This window comes from Cnephaeus nilssonii, assembly GCF_951640355.1.
Source record: "Cnephaeus nilssonii genome assembly, chromosome: 2".
In the NCBI taxonomy this organism is placed as follows: Eukaryota; Metazoa; Chordata; class Mammalia; order Chiroptera; family Vespertilionidae; genus Cnephaeus; species Cnephaeus nilssonii.
This window is the reverse complement of record NC_137073.1, coordinates 61,284,094-61,307,433: the sequence shown is the minus strand read 5'-3', so window position 1 is coordinate 61,307,433 and position 23,340 is coordinate 61,284,094. Positions and strand designations below refer to the sequence as shown.

The window sequence follows — 23,340 nt, the reverse complement described above, 5'->3', positions numbered from 1 at the left end:
CCCCCCCAACTGCCCTCTACTGCAGGCCTGGTCCCCTGAACTGCCCTCCCCTGTATGCCTGGGTCCCCACCAACTACCCTCCCCTGCTGGCCTGGTCCCCCACAACTGCCCTCCCCTGCATGCCTGGGTCCCCTACAACTGCCCTCCCTTGTTGGCCTGGTCTCCCCCAACTGCCCTCCCTTGCAGGCCTGGTCCCTCCTAACTGCCCTCCCCTGCAGGCCATCTTGTGTCCACATGGGGGCAGCCATCTTGTGTCTTGGTGTGATAGTCAATTTGCATATTACTCTTTTATTAGATAGGATTTCCTTTTCTGGTGGAATATGGGTAGCATGAGGTAATACAACACTTGCTACTCATTTCTCAGACTACTACTAAAAAGCCAGGCTTGGGCTTTATATAAATATTGTTTATGGCAGTAGCTACTCACCAGGTATAGGAAATGTACCACCTCTAGGATGGACACATCCCAGCTTATTATATCAGATGCCAGTACTCCAATGACCAGGCACGTCTTAAAATTTTAATGCATGGAACAAACCAAAGTACCTCATGCAGGCAAAGCCATGGCTCTAGTTTGCAAGCTCACTTACAGAGCATTTTCTCTCATGATCCAGTGGCAACAATGAGTAATGTGGACTTGATTTCTGGTTTTAGATGTGTTACTCTAATCTGAAAATAAAAAATGTCATGTCAAGTCCTGTCCTCATGTACAGAAATCTTCTCATCGGATTTGTAAATAACATTCTGTTTTATAATAAATTTCTGACATCTATGAATTGCAAAATATTCATACTTTACCAGATGAGTTACAAAATAAGTGAAATAGGCAGACTCAAACTATCCAGCCTATAGATAGAAACAAATATTCTTTGAAAAATATCTCTAAAAAAGATATGTAGCATTTTGATAGAGGTTTTTTTCCTTCCCAGAAAAATAATTAGAAAGTTTAAAACAAGTCTTTAATAAAAACATAAATGTATTGTACATACTCCTATATTATAAACCACAGCATAAAGTCTAACCTACCAAAGGGTAAATTTTCATATTCATTAAAAAATAATCAGATAGTCATAAATATAGTCTACATCAAGATTCATTTTGTTTTCTCTACCATATAAACACTTGAGAATGACATTTTACTAGTTCCTCCCCACCCTTTTTAAAAGCAGAGTAGTCAGTATATGAAAACTAGTTTCCTAGTTTTGTCAGATGAAATGTTATTACATAGATAACTCTTAAGCTGTTCAGTGATATTTATGTTCAGATTTGCTCATTCATTTATTTCAGTTGATTGGTCAAACACAGAATGTAAAACCTGGATCTTATTACTCAGCATATTATCAGGAAAATCAGAAATATTGTCTGGCTGATCCAGTAATGAACAATAAGATTTCACTTTGATTTCACCATCGGGAAACATAGGCTCAGAAATTGCAGGCTCAGAAAAGGCTTTTCTAAGATGTTTGCTCTCCCCTCTGTTTTGCCTTATGGATTCTTCTTCTTGGAAAATTTTCTTTACTTTCTCCAGAACAGCATTAACACAGACTGTCTAATAATGAAAAAATATTGAAAAGTAAAGTTTTTTTTTAAGCTATTAAACTTGCAGATAAAAAGCCCAATAAAATCCTATTTAATAAAGAGATAATATGCTAATTAGACCTGATGGCGAATGACCTTCTGTAACGACTTTCCTGAACAACCAGTGGGTGGGGCCGCGAGGCAGCGGGCTGCAAGGGCCCAGGCAGCTGGGGCCGTGAGGACCAAGCCCCTTGCATGAATTTCATGCATCGGGCCTCTAGTGTTTAATATAAAGTCATTAATCTACATATTCTAATAAAGAAGCACTTCCTTTCTGGAACCCCGGGCACATGGCAAACATCACGAGATTGATTCCTTGTTCTAAATATATAGCACCATAATCTAGAAAGAAAATTAAAACCTAGTATAAGTCAATAAAGATATGCTTTACATCTTTTTTCTCAATTCATTAATGTTCTATATATTTATACTTTGATTTAATTAAATGAAACATTTCCTTTATTCTCCTGATTTAATTAAATGAAAATTTCTTCTGAGAGATGAAATGTCTCCAACATGTTAATACCTCACAGTAGGTTTTCCATTTTTGCTTTTTTAGCCCCTGGACTTTGCTTATACCTGTGTGTACAACTGGAAGGGCACAACCATTTTGATAAAAATTTAGTAAGCAAAATGATTTCTAAACAGACGTGATCCACTTCCCCTAAAAAAATTCCACTTAGTACTTTAAAAAAGTGTCAAAACATATAGATAAATACAATTCCAAAAACAGAAAGCTTTGGGTTCATGATGACATTGTAAATCCATTGTACAAACCTGGGAATGCCAGCCTAACTCCAGACTTTTAATTAAGAGTGATATTCAAATGTCTTTATCAATTAAGGCAACTGCAGGCATTTTTTTACTTGCATCTGAGTATATCCAAACTTAGAGCTATAAAACTTGAGGTGCAAACAGCTTCATGCATTTATCTCAAATATGATCATTTTCTGTGTATGCCATGCTATGACAAAAATTTGGGAAGCCCTATCCTATTTAATATATTTCTTTTTCCCTCACCTACAAAATTTTATCTGTGCCCATTCTAACCACTTCTGTCCCAGTTTTAGAAAACGAAAGAAAGTTCTCAAGATCGTTACCTCCAACACTTTTACTACTAAATCTAATGGAAACAAAATCCTCACTTTTCTTGCTTGTCTTGACACTTATCAATCAACTTCCTGAGTCTATTTCCTTGACACTGTTTCTCCTGATTTTCTTCCTACTTTTCTGATTATTGCTTCCTTATCTCCATGGATTTCTTCTTAGCTAATCTTAATGTTGTTGTTCACATTTCTGTCAACTTTTCTCTTGGCATGGTTCCAGACAGAGTGTTAATTTCCAACATATATGTTATATGACTTCAAAACTATAATTCCAGACCTGACCACTCCTAGGTCTTGTTTGGATGCATATATGACCAATTATCAGATAACCAAAAATTGTTTCTATTACCTGCTTAGAAAGTTTATAGCATGACAAATCATGTGAGATTATTTCAAAAGCCTTTGGGACATTACAGTTTAATTTTGGTTTTAGGCTTCTTTTTTTGTTTTGTTTTGTTTTGTTCAACATAGCTATTTCATCCAACCCATTTTTTGCAGTGTATTTGTATTCTAGCTGAATTTGTATTCTATCTGAAATTCACATTTAAGATATTGAACACATCTCAAAAGTTTAAAACACTTTCAAAATATTTATTTGATAAACTCTGTTCTTTAAAAATACTGTATATGTGTTTAAAATTAAGTTTTTTTATTTTTTTAAAAGGTATCTTGGTTATTCTTGACTCCTTGTAATTCCCTCTAAATTTTTCAATTAACTACTCAACTTACACACACTTGCTCATATTTGAATTGGTACTGCACTGAGTGTAGATTATGGGGGATTTTCGTCTTTATTACTGTGTGTTTCAATATAAAAACATTAACATAAATGTGCAAGACATCTAACAAAAAAGCCATAAAAATTATTAAGATAAATTAAAGAAGACCTAAATAAATAGAGATGCCATGTTCACAGACTGAAAGGAGGACTTATTCTGCCAATTATTAAGACTTATTATATTATAAAGCTTCTGTAAATCACAGTGTTGAATTGGTACAAGAATAGAGAAATAGATCAACTGTATAGAACAGAGAGTCTACAAATATACCTACATATATAAGTTCACTTGATTAAGAACACAATAGGTGTTCTTGGGCAATAGTAAAAGGGTGTTTTTTTTCACCAGGAAAGTGAGTCTGTTCAATTGGCTACCCATGGAGAAAAAATTTGACTCTTACTTCATACCAATTCCTAAAAGTGATAAAGCTCCTAGAATACATCAGAAGTAAGAGTTTCATGACCTTGGATGTAGCTCAAAATTTCCCAATTAAGATATTTAAATCTCTCAACATAATGGAAAAAGTTAATAAACTAAATTATATTAAAATTAAGAACTTCTATTTTAAAACACACTGATAAAACAGGAAAAGGTAAGTCCTAGAATAAAATAAATTTGCCCATATGTAAAATAAATTTGCCAATATGTAAGAGGGCTTGTTCCTAGTATATTTTTCAAGTACAAATCAAAAATAAAAAGGATGGACAATTCCCAATAGAAAAATAAGAAGATACTTTAACAAAAATTAACAAAAAGGATATTCAAATGTCCAATTAATGTATGAAAAGGTACTCAATCTCATTAATAATCAAGGAAATGTAAATTAAAACCACAATGTGATTATATCACATATATACAAGAATGACTAAAATGGAAAAGACAATACAAGTGTTGGTGATGATGTTGAGCTAATGGAATGAATTGTTAAAACCATTTTTGGAAAACTATTTGACAACATCTGTACAAGATGAACATATACATATTCTATGGTCCAGCAATTTCACCAAAAACATATGTACAAGAATATTCATAGCACCTTACAATAGCCAAAACTGTAAATATTCTAAATGTTCAAAAGTACAATGGATAAATAGTGATAAGAGTCAATCAATGGAATATCACACAGCAATGAAAATCAACAAACTACTGCTACAAGCATCAAATGAATGAATCTTACAATGATAGTGCTGAGCAAAAAAGGGCAAATACAAAAGAATATGCCGTATATAATTTTATTTATATACAATGCAAACAAAACTATCTATGGTATTGGAAGTCAAAATAGTGGTTGCCTTTATAGACAAGGTTAGAGATTATGAGGGGGACAAGAAAGAGACTTCTAGAATGATAGTAATACTTTGTTTTTTGATGTGTGTGGTACATAGGTTAATAGATTTTGTGATGATTCAAGCTGTGTACTTTTCTCTTTGTATGTTATACTTTTTAAAAAAAATTTAAAGATAAGTATAAATTTTATATAAGTGGAAATAGATTAAAAGAAATAATCATTTATAAAAGCTTTTATATTGTCATGTTTTTTGATGAACACTTTTTAATTACAGCACTTATAACTCAAAATACACTTTTAATTTACAGCACTCATAATTCAAAACACACTAATATTTGTTTTCCCCCAAATCACAGACTTACACAATGGAATACTGCATTTTAGCCAACCATGGCACTATGGCTGAAACAAAACAGCTATGGCTAAATGAAAGCAAAAACCACAATATTTTGACCAAGTGGTAATAGACTTTATAAAAACAAAATAATTTAAGTTATTTAAGCAAATTAGCTTTTAGTGAAGTAAATTTTTAATGTAAAATTATTTTGTGTAACAAGAGAATAGTACCTTGGTTTATGAGTAGAATGTACAGTATACCTTTAATCTTACATAAGATAAGAATATTTATTTCTAGATTCTAATAATTTTGCTTAACTTACCAAATAAATTAGTGCTGCATAGGAAGCATACATTATGCTAGTTAAAGCAGTCTTTGCTGGAAAGGAAATGATATCAAACAAAGAACCCTTTCTGATCTGCAAAAACAGAAGAGAGTTTTCTTGTTAAAACAGAAGTTTTCAATGTTAAATTTTACAGTGTTATTGAAAAATGAGAATTTATGTATTTTTTCCAAATAAAGTCATCCACTTTAGATCAGTCTGGGTTTTTTCACATTCTAAAAATATATGTTTATTTTTTTCCTTTTGTAAAAAGATACTTTCTTTTGCTCATCAAAACCTGCAACATGTCAATTTTAAAAACCTTGCGCTGGCAGGTGGTGTGGCTCAGTTGGTTACAGCCTCGTTCCTTGTACCAGAAGGCAATCAATGTTTCTCTCTGTTTCTCTCTCTCCCTCCCTCCAACCCCCCTGCCGTCCCTCCCTTTCCCTCAAGATCAAATAATAAAAAATAAAAATCTTAACTTTTTTTTTTACATTTACCAAGTGTTCACTAGGGGGTGCTGCTGTGCATGTTAGAACAACAGTGTTCAAATTTATGTAATCATCCTTTACTACATTATTCATTTCTTCAATTTAGCAAACAGTAATCAAAACACTGAACATTTCCTGGAGATTAATGACCTGCTTGGAAATGTTAATCATAAGTCTGCTGAAGGCCAGCCTTAATCCTAGATGATCATTAAGCTTTAGGAAATGCTCTGTGCTCGCATCCAGCATGCTTTTTGAAACTAAGAGAAGGTTTACGTCAATAATGGGTTTGTCTCTCAGATGTTTCCACCTTCTGGTAATAGAAGGTGTCCCTGCCTAAAACAATAATATTACATGTTCGATTCAAGGGAGCTGTACTTCCATAGGCCACTTCTATTGCCTTGAGTGGGATATAAAATGAGGACATTAGGAAAACCATTCCCTTCCCAGTCAGCAGTGCCGTGGCCGTTAGCCATGCCCCTCTGAAGTAACAGCTGAGCTACTTGATGGCTTCAATAACTCCCAAAAGGTACAAGCTGTAGTGGATAAAATAATGCACACAAACTACAAGGAACAGATATTTACAACATTGAAAAACTGAAACAATTAATGATAGAATGATTAGGTAAATTACACTACATCTACTCAATGGTATATTGCAGCCCTTTCAAATGTTTCCAAAGAACAAACATTTACTGGCACTGTGTACCAGGTCCTGTTCTAAGTACTTGTTATTGTAGTAAATTCTGTTTTTGCTTACTGCTGCCACTGTTGAATGGTGAACAAAATTGCCATCTTATTTCTTAAGAGATTTATGGAATGCTGAAGCAAAAATACTCTCTAGCCGAGTAGCTAAGAGATGGCTGGTGAGGGGAGGCCTTTCTTATTCCCTACCTTTCAGGCCATACCAACTCTTAGATATAGGGATAGGTAGGGGCAGTTTTAGCCCCTCATTCTGTGTCATTCTGGAAATTTTCCCAATGTTCCTGGCTTCTGAAAAGATTTTCCAGGAAATAAAGCACCTGTTGCTGTTTTCCTCTTGTAGAAGAATCAAAATGATAGCATGCCTTTGAGTCCCACTGTTAGGCTACAAGGAGATGTTACACTAGTAGAGAGCAGATGCTGACATTAGGAAGGAAAGCAGATACACTCCAGCAAAATGCCTCCTAGCAGAGTAAGATTATGAGTTTGTGAATATATAAATGCAAGTGAGAGGTCCATATTTAATAACTGGTAAGCCATATGCAGTAAAAATAGAAGTGTCTGAATGCCTAAGTCATTCTTTGAATGCATCTTTCTCTTTCAGATTTTGTCCTTCACATAAAGGTAATTAAAACTGATTAGTTTCAAAATAAATTATGTATTTGATACATGTTATGCTTCTGAATGATGAATCTGTATATTGCCTAAGGGTCAGTTTTTCACCATTTTAATGTTTTTAATAAATACTTGCTATTCCTTTGACAAATCATCCTTGTAGAAAATACATTTCCTCCAAAATTCATGGCTACAGACAAGTGGCCATTCTTCAATTTTATGACTCACTTGTAATACATGTTTTTCATATTATAAGCTACCCTGTTTCATCTTTGGCATGCTATGAGCAGGAATAGTGTATGGTAAAACTGAGATAAAGAGAAATTTGGTAAATTGAAGGCTTTATTTAGATGGTCTTGGCCTATTTCAGAAATTTTATCTTAACCTTGTTATATTAATTTTATGTTTTTGCATATTTAAAAGTATTTCATATCAACATTATGCCCACATATTTCTTTTTTAAATTTGGTAATATTACTACATAAGATATATGGATACTTCAACAGTAAAAACATTTCAATATTTAAATTTCCCCCACATAATTTTGACTGCTTCATCTCATAAAAGAACTGTGTTTATCTTATTTTCACTAATAATGGGATAAATCACCAAAAAAAGGAAACTAACTATAAGCAGTTTAGAAAATAAAAATCCATTTACAGGTGACCTGAAGGTTAGAGTATTACCAGGTCCCACTTAGTTTTTGTTGTCCAAAACCATCTTGGTGAGGGATACCAGGGGAGTAATAGGGGAAACTAACTCAGTGACTCATGAGTAAGTGTTGAAAGAAATACTTACTACTGTTAATAGGTCCAGGAAAAAAAGTGTTTCCTATAAGTTTGGGAAAGTTACATGACCATGTCTTTGCTTAGCAACTCACAATGCTCATGAGCACAGGAAATGCTCCTAGCAGTCCACATAGAGTAAAGAAAGTTATTTGACTTTGTTTATCCTAGTATTAACATCCAATGGAACACTGGTCTCAAATAAGCTCTTAATTGGGTGGTCCTGTAAAAGCTCAAACGTCCCAACCTCTTGGTCAAACTGGAGAATTATGTCTTCAAGATTTCAGTAGTTCTGCTTTCTAGGAATGGTCCCTTTCCCCAGGTCTTGAATTACACCACCCAAGAGAGCCTCATGGCAGGGTCATCCAAGGACCTACAGAAGTGCCTGCTATTTGTGAGGTTTGTAGTTTAAACGCAAAACTGTAGTCTACACCAGAGGGTTGGGGGTAAGGAGTAAATTTTATTTAGAAAAACCTGACCCTCATCTTGGAAAAAGCACTACTAGTCACTGGGGTCCACCTGTGGCACAGACCTTTTAGAGGCTGTTTTCTTCACTTTGCCTGCACAAAGTAGAAACAGTTATCTCTAATGCCGGAAGTGCTCCCGGTCCTGTGGCCCTGCTTGGCCTGCCAAAGTCAACAACTATGTCTGGGAGCTGACGTGTCTTGGCCCAAGTCAGCATTCAAAGCTGATTATCTAGGTCACTGCAGCTTAGAGCAGCTTACAAGGCTTAGCAGATGCACCATTCTGTGAGCGCTGGCACTGGGAATGTTGAAAACCATCAGGATATTCTCCACTCGGTTTTCCATTCCTGAGGCCCCTTACAGAACTAGCAGATATATCAGTACAACCTCAGCCCTGCAGAACCCAGAAGGTTTTGAGGAGCAACCTGACTCAGCACCCACAAAGGTGCAAAGCAAGTGCCAGGTGCCGAGGAAGTCTCTTTCAACAAGATGTCCAGCTGGAACCTCCTAACCCAAACTCTCTATGCTCATGTCACAACATGCCACCAGACTCTTCAGGTCACCTGTATCAGTTGGGTCTTTGGGTAATTCATATTTGGCACAATATCTTTGAATATATAGCCAGTGTCCTAATGAAAATACTCCTTTATGTTCTTGAGGGAGGCATTCTGCCTGACTGGTGTTCCCAGCTACATAATATCCAACAGAGTTTCGGTAGAATCATTCAAGGTGCTCTGGGTATACCATCCTCTCATCAGGGATGAGACAGAGCACATGAAGAGGTCCTTGATCGTACCTAAACATAGGTTAATGAGGCTGCTTCCTTTCCTACATAAAGCGATGCCCTCCATGCACCCACAAAGCATATCTCCTTGCAAAGTAATTCCAGATTTCACTCCTTTTACTTCTGCACATCACAAAGTTCCACCTTGACACAGGCAGCCTGGCAAATCTTGAAAGAATTCATGTTGGAATTCACTCTGCATAAGCTGAACTCCATCGCATTGGGACGGCAGCCAAGCAGTGTACCAGGGCTGATATAGCTCCTCTGTGCTATGCCACTGACATCTTGACACACTTTGGTACCATTAGCCAATCCATTGATCTTCACACGGCCCATGTTATTCTGTTGTTCCTTTGACTCTCCAGGCCACTGTCTTCACTGTTCATACTTCTCTTTTTGTCATCACTGAGACTTTCAGATTTGAGATACAGTATGTTGTTTTCTTCCTTGATGCAAGTTATTTTCCTCTCGGTGGCAATTCTGATTCTACATCCTAGCTAATGCATATTCCCCAAGTAAAGCTTCTTCCTCATTCCTACCCTCAAGGACCCAGAAACCTCTGACTTGGTACTTTCCCACTTGTCTCACTCCAGCCATTTAAAACTACTTACACTTCCTAAGTAAGGCATGCTCTTGATTGCTTCGGCATCTTAATATACACCGTTCTCTTCCTGGAACAATTCTCCCCTTTGCAAGGCTAATTTCTCCTACTTCAAGTCTCAGGTCAAGTATCACCTTCTGGAAAGCCTACTGACTCCTCTTTGGAATGACATGCCCCTTGTTGATGCTTCTATAGTGCACTTTGCACACTTTGATGATGTAATTGCTACAATATTCTAGCATTGCTCGCTTGCCTATAACACCCACAGTTCACAGGCCCAGGACAAGACATCTATGAATGCCTACTACCTAAGCTAATGACTTTACATGTCAGGTTTTCAAAAATATTTGTTGAATGAATGAAAAAGTAGAATTATACTTTACTTACTTCCTAAACCAATTCAACCATCTTATACTGAAATTTATAAAAGATATTAAGAAGTAAAGCTGGGTCCTGGCAGGGTAGCTCAATTGGTGAGAGTGTCATCCTGATATGCCAAGGTTGCAGGTTTGATCCCCGGTCAGGGCACATTCAAGAATCAACCAATGAACAAATAAGTGGAACAACGTATCTCAATATCCACCCCAACCCGCTTCTCTTCCCTTTCTTCTCTCTCTCAAATCAATCAATAATTAAAAAAATAATAATAATAAAACGTGCCCTGGCCGGTGTTTCTAAGTGGTTATAGCATCAGTCCTCAGACATAGGGTCCTGGGTTTGATTCCTGGTCAAGGGCTTGGGCCTGGACTGCAGTTTCAATCAGCCTGGCTGCTCATGTGGGAGGCAACCAGTTGATGTGTTCCCCTCACACCAATGTTTCTCTCCCCCCCTCCCCCGCTCTCTCTCTCCTACACTCCCTTCCCCTCTCTACCCCTCCCTCCTTCCCTCTCTTCCTTTCACTCTCTAAAATAATCAACAGAAAAAATAAAAAATATCCGTGGGTGAGGATTAACAAACAAAAAAGGCAAAGCTGAAGGACATCTGGTTCCAGCAACATGGGAGCGTTAATGGAGAACCACACACACAAAAGAAACCTACAAATTCTATGTAAACTCATACACCAAAAATGTAATATAAAACTGAGAAGGAAAGAAGGAAGGAAGGAAGGAAGGAAGGAAGGAAGGAAGGAAGGAAGGAAGGAAGGAAGGAAGGAAGGAAGGAAGGGAATCCCCTTGCCAGGAACAAAGAGGAAACTAAAAACTGGAAGAGTAAGTATCTGAGTTTATATCCCAGGAACTCTGGGGATGTTATTGGACCCTGAAATAATGGCTGGAGCTTGAGTTTCAATAAAGAGACTAGAGATGAGACTTAGATACACATGAGGTGAGGAGTAGGCCTTTGGGGAGTCTCAGTGAAGGTGGGACTGGGACAACTGCACCCACCGTCCAGGAAGAAAGTAAGGAAGCTAGGCTCCACCAGGGGCTGATACCCCTGGAGCACTAGCTGAATCCTTAGAGGAACAGTTCTAAGAGACAAGGAATTTCTGTTTTTAAAAAATCCCCGTTGATAAAAAACTTCCAGTTAAATAAAACAAAACATCAAAAGAAATTATCTACCATGAATGAGACATAATATATATCACAATAGTCAGGAAGATTAGCATCCCCCAAATATATCATAGAAAAATCTTTTAAAGAACCACAAAGAAGTGTGTTTAAAATAATTAGATTTTTAAAAAAGAAATAAACTCATAAAGACACTTTGAAAAGAAAAAAATTGGAAGTTTGGGAAAAACACCAAATAGAACTTCTAGAAATGGTAAATATAATGTTTGAAATTTAAAACACATTAAATAAGTAAAATAGCATAGTAGATACAGCTGGAGAGAATTGATTAACTGGAGGATAGCTCAGAGGAAATTATTCATAATGCATTTTAAAAAGATAAAGGGAAAATATGAGGACATTATATAGACAAAGAATAAAGTGAGAAGGTTCTAAGCATATTTTAATAGGCATTCCAGAAGAAGAGATTAGAGAAAATGAGAAAGAAGTAATATTTGAAGAAATAATAACTAAGAATTTTTCAGAATTGAAGAAATTATCCTCAGATTCAAGAATCACAACGATCCCCACGTGTACTGAACCTAAAAAGCATCTGATAATCTATAGATATAAAAGCCAAGTGACCATAACGGTGGAACGACCTGAACGACTGGAACGACTGGTTGCTATGACACACACTGCGGCAGCCAACCGGCTCGATGAGGGCCCTGATCGGTTCCCCAATCTCCCACAGCCCCTCCCCTCCCCCACTGACCCGGCCCCAATCGGCCCCCATCGGGGTGGGCGGCCGGACCCCACCCATGCACGAATTCCTGCACCGGGCCTCTAGTAGATAATAAAATTGAAGTCATGCATCCCTCATGATCCAGCAATCCCTCTTCTAGATATACACCCGGAGAATGTCTCATACATATGCATGAGGAGTTATTTACAAGAATGTTCACTGAAGCACTGCTTGTAATACAAAAAATTTGGAAACTAAATTGTCCATCTGTCTAGTAACAGATAAACTGAGTTGTTTTTTCTTATAATAGAATACCCCAAAGAAGTTAAAATAATAAATCATAGCTACATATATAAACCTTTGAGTAAAAAAGGAAGTTTCAAAATGATTAAGTACAGCATACCTTTTATATACTAGTAAATTTTAAGTATACATAGTAAAATACATGTATACAAATGTAGTGAAAATATAAACATATGCATGGAAATGTTCACATCAATGTCAGGATAATGATTAAATTTGGTAGAAAGAAAAAGGGGCAGGATTGGAGCATGGTCAATTATATTTCTTTTTATAAAGGAGATTTCTGAAGGCAATATGGAAGAATATTACTACCAGGTAAATAGTGATGGAACTTCTGATAAATTACCTTTCATATATTTTGAAATATTTTATTGATAAGGATTTTAAAACTTAAAGCTATGTCCTAAAACAATAGAACAAGAACAAAAGAGAAGAGATGGCACAGGTGTTGATCTTGAATAGATGTCAAAAGAGAGTCAGAGTCAGCATATGGACCTTAGATAAGTCATCTAATCCTTCAACCTGTTTCTCTCATCTCAGGTTCCTGGAATAAGTTATCACCACTAAGCTGTAAATTTACCTGTGAAACTCACTGTCAATCAAGGCAAAAAGGCAAACACATTGTGGTTTTTGTTCTTACTATAAAAGGAAACACAAATTCAACAGAAAATAGAGATTATTTTTCTGCCACTGAATTTTCATGAGTATAGGAATACAGTTCTCCAAGGATTTCTCTCAGCCCTGTACAGATTGGATCTTCTGAGAAAAGGACATGGTTGAATAGCAAACAATTTGAAAGAAAGTATATTCCTCTGGAGAGATCTAGCGATGTACTTCCCAAGACATGTCACAGGGCACTACAAATAAAGGCCTCTCCTCCTTCCCCTCCAGACACACGTGCTCTTCTCCCTCTCTCTCTCCCTCTCCCCCAACCCCACTAAACTGGGCAGACTACCAGCAACTGTATAAAAAGGCTAAATCTCCTAATTTCAGGTTTCCTCTCCTGTGATGCAACTTACTGTGTACACGCAGAGATAACATCTGGCTCTTAGCTCATTGCCCGGTGGGAACTGAGTGTAGAAAACTGACACTAGCTGTGAATAATAAACAATCTGTGAATCTGCCACCAGGCTCTGTGTCTCTGTCAGTGTGTGTGTGTGTGTGTGTGTGTGTGTGTGTGTGTGTGTGTGACTGTGGCAGGCTAACTTGTTAGCTTGTAAATGATGTAAAAATCTCATCCTTCACAGCAAAGAGGAGCAAAGGGAAAGACTATGAATAATGTAATGGACAGTCCCTTTAAACATGATTTCATAATGAAGATAGAAATGGTCTTCAAAGGACATTTTTACATCAATCCTCTGTAAAAACGTTGGGTCTAACAATGCAAGGAAAGAAATGTCAAGGCAAAACATTAGATTCAGACAGACATTTCGATGGGAATTTAAAATAATACGGGTCAGCTATATTTCTTTTTGATGATCTAAAGACGCACAAACACAAATCATTTTTTACTTTCTCAAACATCAGATATTATAAGAGAGCTCTTTATAATGCTGTCTCAGGCAGTTCATAGTTGAAATATCTGATGATTTCTGGGAAATGTCAAAATCTTTGGTTAGAGAAATCCCTGTATAATGAATATTTTGTTCATTTTAGCCTCCCATCCATTATCCATTTTCTCAGTGCAAAACAACCCAGATTTTTGTATGAGGATTCATCCTTTCCCCTTTCTCCAACCCAGATTTTTGTATGAGGATTCATCCTTTTCCCTTTCTCAGATCATGTGGTCTGGATGGAGTTCCAACCCCCACTCTAGGAATGCTGCAGGTAATTGAGTTCTAGACCAATCAGTGATTACCATTCCCCTGATTTAGACATAAGTCATTCTCTAAGAGTGAATCTCAGGCTTGGCCAGGAATGCTAAGTCAAGGACGCTCATTTTTTTCTGCTATAATTCAGCCTGGAAGGATGAAACCCTGGAACAGCTGCAAATCATCATGTGACCATGAGAGAAATATTAGTCTAAGAATGGTGTCAACATGGGTAGCAGTCAACACGGAAGCAGAATGAGGCGACAGAGAGAATGAAACAGGATCTTGAAGGCATCATTTGAGCACCTGTATCCAGCTATGCCCGAAACCTTATCAACTCTATGGTTCAACTACATGAACTAATACATCACCTTTTTGGCTGAACTCAGTTTGAGTCAGGTTTTCTCTCCCTTCAACAAAAGAATTAAAATTGATTTATTCTGGGGATTGATTAGATGCCAGATTTTCATGACTCTGAATCTTTTGAAACAAACATTTAGAATGCTTTGAATAATGTCCAGATTGAAAAACCCAGAGTTCTGTGACATAAAGTTTAAGGGGGGAAAAGGTCCCCAAAACATTTTAAGAACTGTTATCCTTTAACAGAGCCTCAATGAAGCAATGTAGAACATTAATTTGAAATATACCTGGATGTTGATAGGTCTATCAAAATGAGTGTATAGTTAAATATACTCAATATATTATGTCAATCAAAGATTAACTTGGAAACATAGTTTATGGGGAAATGGAAAAAAATGATCATTTTTAAGGTTTGCTGTAGGATTTTAGGTTTGACATAAGTAGTAATTTCTAGGCTTATATTTAGGATGAACCATCTGAAATTTAGTTTTATATAATTCAATTAAATAAGAAGATTTTAAAAAGTCCACATTACTTCTTCTTTCAGATTTATTTAAACCAGAGAATATACTATCTTGGAAAAAGACCCAACTATTCATTTCTCTTATGCAACTGGTGTTGTTTTACATGTAGGACAACCAAATGTGTCCTACATTTTTCAAATCTTGCAATTTCAAAACATTTTCTATAAAAAGGATCCACATCTTATGCAAATGCAACATTCACTCACCTGCATGTTATATAGGGGCTGCTTTGGTGCATTAACTTCCCTCAGCAGGCGGTGCGATATGCCCCTTAACTCTAAAAGTCTACAAGCAAGCCGAGGCTGCAGGAGTTTGGCCACTGATTTGGAGGATCTGGATATGCTGTTCAGTCCTTGAATTAATGCTCCTCGGTTGATCTTGGCTAAAGCAATGGCCATTTTGACTTTAGATGGTTTTTTCATGCTTTCTCTTTTCTGGAAAATAAGCCTTTGAAAAGTGACTAATGTGTGATTCTCCAGAGAATTAAAATCTACTTTAGGCGGAGACTAAGGACCACATAATTGTACACTGTGCATGGTCCTGTGCACACACTCCATGTTTGCTGATGATATCCCACCCTCTACAACTCATAGACCCCACCATGTACTTACATCTCTACATGAATATATGAATTTCTCCTTAGGATAACTATCCAGAATTTCAGTTATTAGTGTAAAGATATACATTTTTCCACTTTTCTCTCTAGGTTTATTTATTTTTTTGCATCGATATTTAAGAGCTCTATAAAAAATAAACAATTCTTATTCAAATATTATTCAATGTTTGAATTACTCAAATGATAATTATTATTCAAAACTTGTATTTCCCAGCTTACTTTAAACACTTTAAATGATAAAATAGAGCATACATACATAATTCATAAAAACAAATACCCTATATACTAATCAACAAGCTTAGGACACTTTTACTTCTAAAAAATTCTATGAGCATTCTGGTAGAAAAATGTGTGGCATTACCACAACACATAAAATGTAGTACTTCTCTGCTCTACCAGAAAATGAATCCCAGGGAAATTACTTACAATGTGGTCAGACTGCATTCCAGGCAACACACAAGTATAGTTTCCATTCTTCTTTAAAGTAATGTTACGGGCTTTTCTGGCTTTTTAGTATAAGCAACTTCGAATCTCTATTTGTTGAGTCAAAATATGTAAGTATAAAACATCTTTTAAATGATTTTTTTGGTCTACAATTAACATTACTAGTATATATTTGTCTAAGAGCTAACATGCTGTATATTTTAAATGCCTCAATTTTTATCCTGAAGTAATTATTTTATTATTATTGCTTTTGTCCTCAAAATTCAGTCTTCTCTTACTGGTCAGCATTTGCCATGGGAAATAAAAATAAAAAGCCATTCTAGCCTGTCAATGAGGATGTATTTCTGCAGCATGTGCTGGTTTAATCTGTTAACTTTATGGAAAAGTCCCATTAGCTCACCTGTGATCTTCACCCTGCTAGTCAATATAACAGCAGAAAATGCAGTCTAAATTATGGACTGCTACAATTCCAAGCCATTTTAGAATAGAGCAGTGGTCGGCAAACTGTGGCTCGCGAGCCACATGCGGCTCTTTGGCCCCTTGAGTGTGGCTCTTCCACAAAATACCACGTGCGGGCGCGCACATACAGTGCGATTGAAACTTCGTGGCCCATGTGCAGAAGTCGGTTTTCGGCTCTCAAAAGGAATTTCAATTGTTGTACTGTTGATATTTGGCTCTGTTGACTAATGAGTTTGCCGACCACTGGAATAGAGCAATCCTCACAAGCAAGCATGTGGTAGAGAGAGCAAGCAAAATAGCACGAGGTACAATCTACTCCGGTTGCGAGCACACCCATACGCGGGAGAGGATCCATCTTGTCTGCAGTAGCCAAAGCTCCTGCACATACAGACTCAAGTCCTCTGTGACCTTATGCTTAGCTGCTGTCAGGGCATAGGGCAGGCCACCCCAAATATCCCACATGGCATATCAATTATTTTGAATTAAAATTACTTTAGAAACTGCTAGTGCAAGAACAACTCTGGTGCTCTGGTCTCTCTCTCTCTCTCTCTCTCTCTCTCTCCCTCCCTCCCTCCCTCCCTCCCTCCCTCCCTGAAAGCAGGAGATAAATCTCCAATGTGAAAAGTTCTATTCTTGCACCTAGAGTCTAATGAGAGACATCCTTATCACCAGAGTTGGGAATTCAGAGTTGAGAAATGTATATTAAAAAAAAAAATCACTTTTTGTTGTTTGTTTTACTAATTTACTACCCAAGCCCAAACTAGATTCCTCACTAATGAGTACCCAAATCTAAGTTCCTTCATCATGATAATGCTTCACAATTTATTTTTGTCTACAAGATGTAAAAAGCTGCCTGCATTGATCATTTCTCTGAGCATCATTGATGATCTGTTTGCATGCCTTTAATTGGCTTTTCTCCTGTTATCTGATCTTGTGCCAATTTTATTATTAGTCCAGCTACAAGAACTCAAGAGGGACAGAGGAAGGACTTTCCAGCCCCCACACTGCACCAATTCTTCCAACTCCTCCTCAAGGTGAAGCATCTGGAATAAGTACATTCTGATTACAATAGACTGTGCTTTTTCTCATTACAATTTCTAATCATCAAGATGAGGGCCACAGTGCCAGGGCAAACAGGAATGGGACATGCACAGTTGTTCTGCCTTTACTGAAACCTCCTCTACATGATCATCCAGTGTTTTAGGAACCCTTCATTTTTGCAGTTGCAAAACATTAGCATTCTACACTTTTCCTCTTTTTATTTTATGTTTCTTTATAAAATGTTGGTGATCTGTACACATTGGCCAATGCACTGACTTTATATGTGTATTTTTACTAACCAATCTTGATTAATTCCCCCAAACACTATACTAAATTGAGCCATTCAACTTTCCCCTCTTCTCCAAATTGTCTTTCCAAATTTTTCTCTCTGTAGAAAATTAAGCTTATTTGTAACTGATTATCTGTTAATCAAAACTCTCCTGTAGGGTTCACATAATTTGTGTTGAGCAAAATATAGCATTTATTATACACAATATTTTTTAAAATTCAAGTGTGTATTACAATAATGCTTTCATGCACTTTTTATTATCTTTCTCTTTTTAGTCTCATTGTGAATTCGTGGCTTTTTCCAACGGACTTAACCTGTTCCTCATCTTCGTTTCCTTTAATGGTCAAATGGTTTCAATTTAATAACTGTGCTTCCTTTCAGAGTTTTGTTTTTTTCTTTTTTTTAAATCCTCACCCAAGGATATTTTTCCATTGATTTTTAGAGAGAGTGGAAGAGAGAGGGAAAGACAGAGAGAAATACTGATATGAGAGAAACACATCGATTGGTTGCCTCCTGAATGAGCCCCAACCAGGACTTGGGGGCCAGAGAGGAGCCTGCAACGGAGGTACATGCCCTTGACTGGAATCGAACCCGGGCCCCTTTGGTCCACAGGCCAATGCTCTATCCACTGAGCCAAACTGGCTAGGGCCTTTCAGAGTTTTCAAAATACTTTCTCTTTTTTGATACTTTCTTAGATACCTTGGAAAGAATTACTTCTGACAACAAACTGTTTCTGACCACCTCCACTTTCCCTGCCACAAAACACGAAATCAACTTGTTACTGCTCTTAAGAACAGTGTTAGAAACCAAACCCCGCCACTGGACGCATGTCTGGTGGTTCCTCAAGTCACTGGAATATGAAAGTGACAGCAGAAGAAGCTACTTACATTCATTTAAATGGAGAATGAAACATTCTTCTTTAAAAACAACAACAACAACAACAACCAGTCAATTAGTCCAATTAGTTACTTTTAAAATTAGCTCTAATAGAAAAAATTTAAATAAAACATTTCCCCCCCTTTTTTCTTGAGCTACCAGCTTTTCCTTTTTGTCTATTATCTATGCTACATATTTTCTTACCTAGCTGTGTGTGTAAATTTAAATGTTGACTCCAAGTTAAGAAGTCCTCATTTCTTTTCCCTCAGTTTTTTTTTTTTTTTTTTTTTTTTACTCTTGGCATAAGTAAGCATCCTTGAATTGGTTGCAAAGTATGCAAGTTTAGATGATTATTTTTGTCATCATTATCTTCACCAGAGCATATCAACAAATGTCAGAAAAGAAATTCCAACCACCACCATCGCCTCAGAGACACACAGAGGTACTTAAAGACCATTTGCCAAAAGAAACTTAGTTAATCAGATTGGTTCAAGAATCCCACCCCAGCTTTCTCTATTTGAGCCCCATCCTTTCAATACATATCCTGCTTTCCCTTTTTATTTTATTTTCCCTAGAGCCAGACCCATTTCTCTATCATCAGCAGTTTTAATGCTGAACTCCAATTTCTATTGTGCCAGCTTTTTACTACCTACAACTATAAAGCCAGCCTGTCAGCAAATCTTACTCAATTCTTTCTCTGAATAGCCCACTTCTCACTGTCCCAATACCAATACCCAGTGCATTGTATTTCTATACCACCATCATCTTGTCTGGACTAGTAAATTAGCCTCCTCAGTGGTCTCCCTGCTTGTGACCTTGCCTGTTTTCATTCTTTTCCCCAACACATCAGCCAGAGAGCTACAATGAAAACGTATGTCAGATCATATCTTGCTTTTCTTCTACTCAACTGCTTCAGTGGCTCCCTGGTGCCCTCAGTGTCAAAGCCAAAGTACATACCATGGTCGACAAGGCCCTACAAAGGTCGTCTTTACCTCTCATCCACCTCATCTGTTTCTCTCCTTTTTCCTCCTCGTAACTTGTCGAACTAGTTAGGTATACTCCCAGCCCGGGAACTTCGCATTAGCTATGCCATTTGATCCCTCAAGGATACCAACGTTCTCTTCCTCACTTGATTTAAGTCTTAATTCAAGAATCACTTTCTCACTAAGACCCTCTAGGGTCTTAACCATTAATTGTTATCCCTACCCTTACTTCATGTTTCTTCTATGATGTATTTTTTTTTCTTCTCCTTAAGACCTACCATTAACATAAAATATTTTTTTTCTTGTTTATTGTGTTTTCTGCTTGACTAGGATTTAAGTTCTATGACAGTGTTTTATATCCACTTCGCTTACTCATCTTTCCTTAGTGCATGGAACTGCCTGGCACACAGTAGGTGCTCTATAAATGAAAGTTAAAATGAATGAATGAAGAGTATCAGAAAAAAATCACAATAATGAGAAATATCATAGAAATATACCAAATATTAAATTAGAAACCACCCAGAAAGTTTTCAGTGCATAATGTAGTTTGTAACTGTCACAATAATGATAGTGCCCTACAAGAAACAACCCACCAAAAATAAAAATATAACTGAATTATAGAGCATCCTAGTTATAGTCAGGTAGATTCCTCTATAAAAACTCCACCATCATTCCCATCATTTTTTTTTTTTGCCCCAGGCCAACAAGATGGCCTTTTTCTAAATAAATAAATGCCTAAAATAATCATCTTTAAATTATTTAAATACTAATCACAACGTTTAGAGATTTAAAATACAATCCAATTAATAAAGCCCTCATTCCTTTTAGTATGCTTGAGAACTAAAGAGCATTATGAAAATAATAAAATTTGCAGCATTTACAATGTGACCTTTTAAAAATAATCTAGTTAACAGTGGAGTATTAGCATTGTTTTCTGGATAATTTATTTTTGAAGAGCAAATAACTTCAACATGTTACCATATCCCCTAACTATTTAGGTTCCCTGCCAATCTCAGTAACACATTCTTCACAGTAAGTGGTGAGAAAGAACAATGTTGTTTTGAAAATGAGAAATTAAGAACTTTTAACTATGTCTATATTCTCTGAGTGGGGTAAAGTTTTTATAAGTAAATGACTTCAGTGAATTGGAACCAGGAAGAATTCTTTCTTTGAGGATTAGAGCACCAATCTATTTCACCAGAAAGCATGGTGTGACTCTAGTGATAATGAGGCTATGCAGAGGGTAGGAAGAGATGAAGGGAGTTGTAAAGAAACCTGCAACTCCTTTGATTAAATAAAATTCCTGTTCTCTAATATTGGCAATTGTGGAAGAATCACAGCTGGAAGGGGCAGTGGGACTTTCCAGGTCTGTGTCTGGCTTCCTAAGAGTCATCGAGGCTCTCTCAATAATTACTGCCACTGCTGTGCTGGCCTGAACCATTTTACATCCCAGACCAAGCACGGCCACCTGCCCATCTCTTAATACTCCAGCGCATAGCCAAGAAAACTCTCCAATGCTTCAAAAGACTTATACCAAGACCAGGGGAATGGAAAGACGGGAATCAAAGAGACACTAAGTCTAAGATATGGTACTACAAAACCCAACTTGCCTTCTGGAGCTCGTAGGCCTTATCCTACCCTACTTAGACGACCTCCGTCTGGATGCCATCTTACCACTATGCATCCAGATAACTATTCTTCAGTGTCACCCCTCCCCAAGGTCTAGACCCCAAGACCCATGCCATTTATTCAGATTTACTTGACATTCTGGGAGCATGACGTTTAATACTTTTTGGTCTAACTGCTTCCTTTGAAATATTCTTCTCCGATCCTACCCACTTATACCTTTGCTCACTTTGTAAACTCCTATTCATCCTTTGACACTCAATTTAAGCATCCTTCCTGCACGAAGCCCTCTCTGACCATTCTAGGTAGAGTCCTTTATTCCTCTAAACTGGATTTATCTCTTCCCATATTCTAATGCAATTACTTGTTTACTACTTAGTCTCCACTAGATTAAGCATAATGAATGAAAGAATCCTATCATGTTTATCTCTGTATTCCCTCTCCCCAGTCCCATACAGTAGTAAAGTATTTAGTAAAATACTAAATACCAGTCTGATGCCTGGGTGTCTGGATGAATGGTTAAAGGTAGCTCTAATACCTCCTTCTCTGGAATAAAATATATAGATTTTGTGATTATAGTATGTTACTCAGAGTGCTTTTTTGTTTACTTCCAGGTTTTGGCTATGTTTTTCATGTTTGACATTGCCAAAAGTCTGATTTCTGGATAAGTAGATTGTTACTGTACCACCTAACTTTACAACACATTCCATTCCAACTGTGGTCAAAATGACTGAAACACCACTTCCATTAAGAGCTGTGTACTTTCAAGTAAAGTAGGTTACATGTGTCCTCTAAACATGTTACTTTTTCCTGACCATATGTATCTTTAAAATTCTCTCTCTTATCCCTCTTCTAATCCCAAAATTTTATGTTTCAAATCCTTTTTGGAACAGATGTTTAAAACACATATACTTATCTTTCCATTGGTATAATTTATGTCAGTTATGCTTTTTCACTGATTTAAGTGCCAGATATTTTAATTAAAGCACATTTAGGTATTTTTCTGATTTTATAGTAATCAAATCTAAGTAAACTACATTGCAATTGTGGCTGAGAGAGTTCTAGTTTTTCAATCGAACAACACAGTGACTATCATTAAATGTAGTTTATTTATCTACTTCACTTCTTTGTCCCAATCTCTCCCAATGAGTAAGAGTTGAAATCTGTGGGGTGGGGGAGAAGTTTGAAGTGAAATTAATGTTTTTCTAATCTTCAAACACTGACCTCAAAATCAAGCATCAAATAATTGATATGATATTAAAAATACAATATACTTCTTATAATTCTTTTCGGTTATGAAATCACATTACCTGGTTAGACTGTGATACTCTTGGGATGGTAGAAATATCATCTTTAAACTCATCTACAAGGTCCATGATTGTTTTCTGGATCCCCTCAACTGAGACAAAAAGAAGTTAAAGGGGGGAGGGAATCTTAAAGAAATATCCCCTAACCATACTTCAAAATAACAGGGAACACTGGGTCCACAGCTTAGGTGGCTGGAAAAACAAGCAAACCCTAGGGGGCTTTATTCCGTTTCCCACACCCGCGCCCCCTTCACAGCAAGCCTGTGTTTACTTCTTCCAGAAAAGTTCTTCAACACCTGCCCACATATCCACCCAACAGGTTTGATTGGCATGATGAGTTCTTGCTTGGGCTCCTTTTGCTTGGCAAGCTTGCAGGCCTGAGCAATGCTTGTCCTTCCCTCCCATTAGTGAGGGGTGCGGGCAGCCTTCCACTCGGGAAAGCAGGGAAGGACGGAACCTTAAGCTTTACTGCCAGAACTCTTTGTTACTGCACAATGGGCCTCTGAGAACTTGCTACAGAATCTTCTGAGATTACTCTGGCGGTGAGAACTGCATTTGGAGGCACAGAGGAAGAGAAAGGGGGGATTGAAAACTGAACCGCACTAAGGAGTTCCACAATATAA

At 37.0% G+C, this 23,340-nt stretch overlaps 1 protein-coding gene across 1 annotated transcript; it reads right to left on the bottom strand.

The window, feature by feature from the left end:
• Nucleotides 1-104: 104 nt before the first annotated feature.
• SPATA9 (spermatogenesis associated 9) lies at nt 105-23,049 on the bottom strand (the record flags this gene model as incomplete). Its single annotated transcript, XM_079797556.1, has 5 exons — nt 105-1,549; nt 5,411-5,506; nt 15,283-15,510; nt 22,721-22,809; nt 22,989-23,049. The coding sequence occupies 5 exons, from the start codon at nt 23,047-23,049 to the stop codon at nt 1,271-1,273; spliced, it is 753 nt and encodes a 250-aa protein (XP_079653682.1). The 3' UTR covers nt 105-1,270.
• Between the last annotated feature and the right edge of the window lie 291 nt (nt 23,050-23,340).